The sequence below is a fragment of the Xiphias gladius genome, chromosome 7 (genome assembly GCF_016859285.1).
Source record: "Xiphias gladius isolate SHS-SW01 ecotype Sanya breed wild chromosome 7, ASM1685928v1, whole genome shotgun sequence".
NCBI classification, from domain to species: Eukaryota; Metazoa; Chordata; class Actinopteri; order Istiophoriformes; family Xiphiidae; genus Xiphias; species Xiphias gladius.
The window spans coordinates 28,293,083-28,295,625 of NC_053406.1; the positions used below are offsets into that span (position 1 = coordinate 28,293,083).

At 52.7% G+C, this 2,543-nt stretch overlaps 1 protein-coding gene across 1 annotated transcript; it reads left to right on the plus strand.

Moving 5' to 3' along the window:
* Window positions 1–682: 682 nt before the first annotated feature.
* Window positions 683–1,612, plus strand: si:ch211-137a8.4 (high mobility group nucleosome-binding domain-containing protein 5; the record flags this gene model as incomplete). Its single annotated transcript, XM_040131345.1, has 1 exon — window positions 683–1,612. A coding segment is annotated over one exon (930 nt), but the record flags the coding sequence as incomplete, so codon positions are not given.
* Window positions 1,613–2,543: the final 931 nt, after the last annotated feature.

A 2,543-nucleotide genomic window follows, 5' to 3' on the forward strand; every position in this document is an offset into this window, starting at 1 on the left:
GCATTTCCCGCTGAGATTCTCTAATATGTTACACTTCATTCCCCATTCAGTGCAGAGTCTAGACCAGACTAATTGAGTGTCTATGATTCAGACTGTCAACCATCTGTGCCTCTTCCTCTCTCCCTCTCTGCCCCTTTACTCTTCCTTCTCTCCTCACCCCTGCCACCTTCTCTCCTCCCTGACTCTCTTTTCTCTGCAGGAGTTTGGAGGACTAGTAGGATGCTGAGTATCTTTCCTCCTTGCCACGGTTCTCCACCCTGCTCTCCATGACCTGAGAGCGCCACCACAGCGGGAGGAACGACACACCAGAGAGAGAGAGAGGAAGAGGAGGGCAGAAGGTCAGGGAAGGAAGGAAGGAAGGAAGGAAGGAAGGAACACACTTTTTTGTTCTTATTGTTTGTTTCCCCTTTCTGAAATGGCGGCGACGGAGGCCAGCGCTGCACCAGTGGTCCAGGAAGACGGGAAAACCCCCGAGAGCAAGCCAACGGAGGCGGAGCAACCGGCTAAAAATGCCAACGCAAATTCAGAGACTGTCAACAGCGAGGTTGTCGATAAAGATGGCACTGCTGTCAACAGCGAGGTGGTCGATAACAAAGAGACTGTGAATAACGACACAGCGGCGGCCGCAGGAGCCGAGGAGGGAGGAGAGGCAGCAAGCGGGGAGGCGGCACCTCCTCAGAGCTCAGAAAACGCCTCTTCTGAAGGGCCCAAGACCTCGTTCCTGGACTCCTTCCTCAACAAGAGCGGCCTGGGGAAGGTGATGGGAGGAAGGAAGAAGAAAGAGCAGAACACAGCCACAGGAGGAGGAGGAGAGGAGAACGCCGCTGAAGGAGGGGAGAAAGAGGGGGAGAAAGGGGAGGATGCTGCAGCAGCTGAGGTCGGAGCAGAGGGAGGTGCAGGAGGAGAGGTGGAGATAGAGAAAGCTCCAGAAAACGAAGACAAGGATGAGGAAAAGAAAGCAGAGAAGGGCAAACCGCTGGAGGCTAAATCCACGGTTCGAGATCTTATCCGGAAACCGGTGGCGAGGATCTTCTCCCATCGCAGCACCGAGAAGAAGGACGGCGCTGCCGCAGAACCCCAGAAACAAGTAAAAGTCCGGTCCAAGTCCCTGGACCGGCTGGAAGATCCTGAAGCACTTAACACCACTGCAGACTCCACCATAGAGGAGGGAGGAGCGGCAGGAGGAGTGGAGGGAGGAGCAGAGGGAGAGCAGAAAGCCTCGTCCTCCACGGCAGCCACCAAGCACATGAAGCGCTGGCACTCCTTCAAGAAGCTGATGGCTCAGAAGGCACACAAGAAGAGCGGGGGAGGAGGAGAGGACGGGAAGGAGGAGGGAGCAGAGGGAGGAGAAGGAGGCGGTGGAGACTCCTCCACGCTGGACTCCAAGGAGTCAGGGCAGAAGAGATGGAAGCTGAAACGCTCCTGGACCTTCCAAGGCCTGAAGAGGGACCCGTCCATGGTCGGCATCAGTGGCAAGGCCAAGACCCCTGACTCTGCTGACAACGCAAAGCCAGAGGAAGCTGCAACAGCAGGAGTAGATGAGGGAGGAGAGGAGGCTAAGGCAGAGGGAGGAGCAGAGGACGCCAAGACAGAGGGAGGCGAGGACAAGGAGAAGGTGGAGGGAGGCGAGGAGGAGAAGGCAGCGACAGCAGGAGGTGGGACGGTGACGCAACATGCCAACGAGATCTGGACCTCTTTCAAGAAGCGCGTTATCCCCAAGTCCAAACGGGCCAACACAGAATGCGCCACCAGCGGGGAGGAGGACGCAACTGCAGCTGCCGCCTCAGGTGAGATGAAACGAATACACACAAGTCTAACAGATAAACCGCAGAACTGAACATTCGTCAGGTTTGTCCGAGTTACGTTTAAGTCACAATGATGAGGTTCAAATCCAGATCCTTGTCACATCTCAAACCCCACCTCTCTTTTGAAGTGTTGAGGTAAACTTTACATTTTACAACACATCACATCACATTTTCAGGTGTTGTTTTTAAATAGTTATCGTGGAGATTAAGGTAGGGGTATAGTGTTAATATTCCAAAAGTGTTTTATTGAACAGAACAGCAGGTCAGTGGTACCCAGCCTATTTGACCTGTGACCCAAAATCAGTGTTTGGTTGGTGCCGTCTGTCATCTCTCGGTCGTAAACATTTCCACCAAATCCTCTCTACATTTCTCAGATGGTTTCATGTAAACAAAGAGTTCGAGGCCCAAGTAGGTCAAATGGTCCAAAAATGCCACAAAAAAATGCATAGGTTGGAAAAAAAGAAGTCCAAAGAAGGGCTACAAATTTGAGCGGCAGATGCTTTGGTATCCATCAATTCCAGTTTTAATCCCTACAGACTTTTTATCTCATGGTAGCAGCGTTATTCAACAGACGTCCGTTCGTACGCGTAACGAAGAAAGCTTGTTGTTCGGTGTCATAGCTCCGTTATTGAATTCAGACTGGGAAGCCGACAGCATGTCCACGCTCAGCGTGTTCACTCCCTGTCCGGGGAGCACAGACAGAAGTTAGCGGCTCGCTGAGGATGTAATGTAATTTAA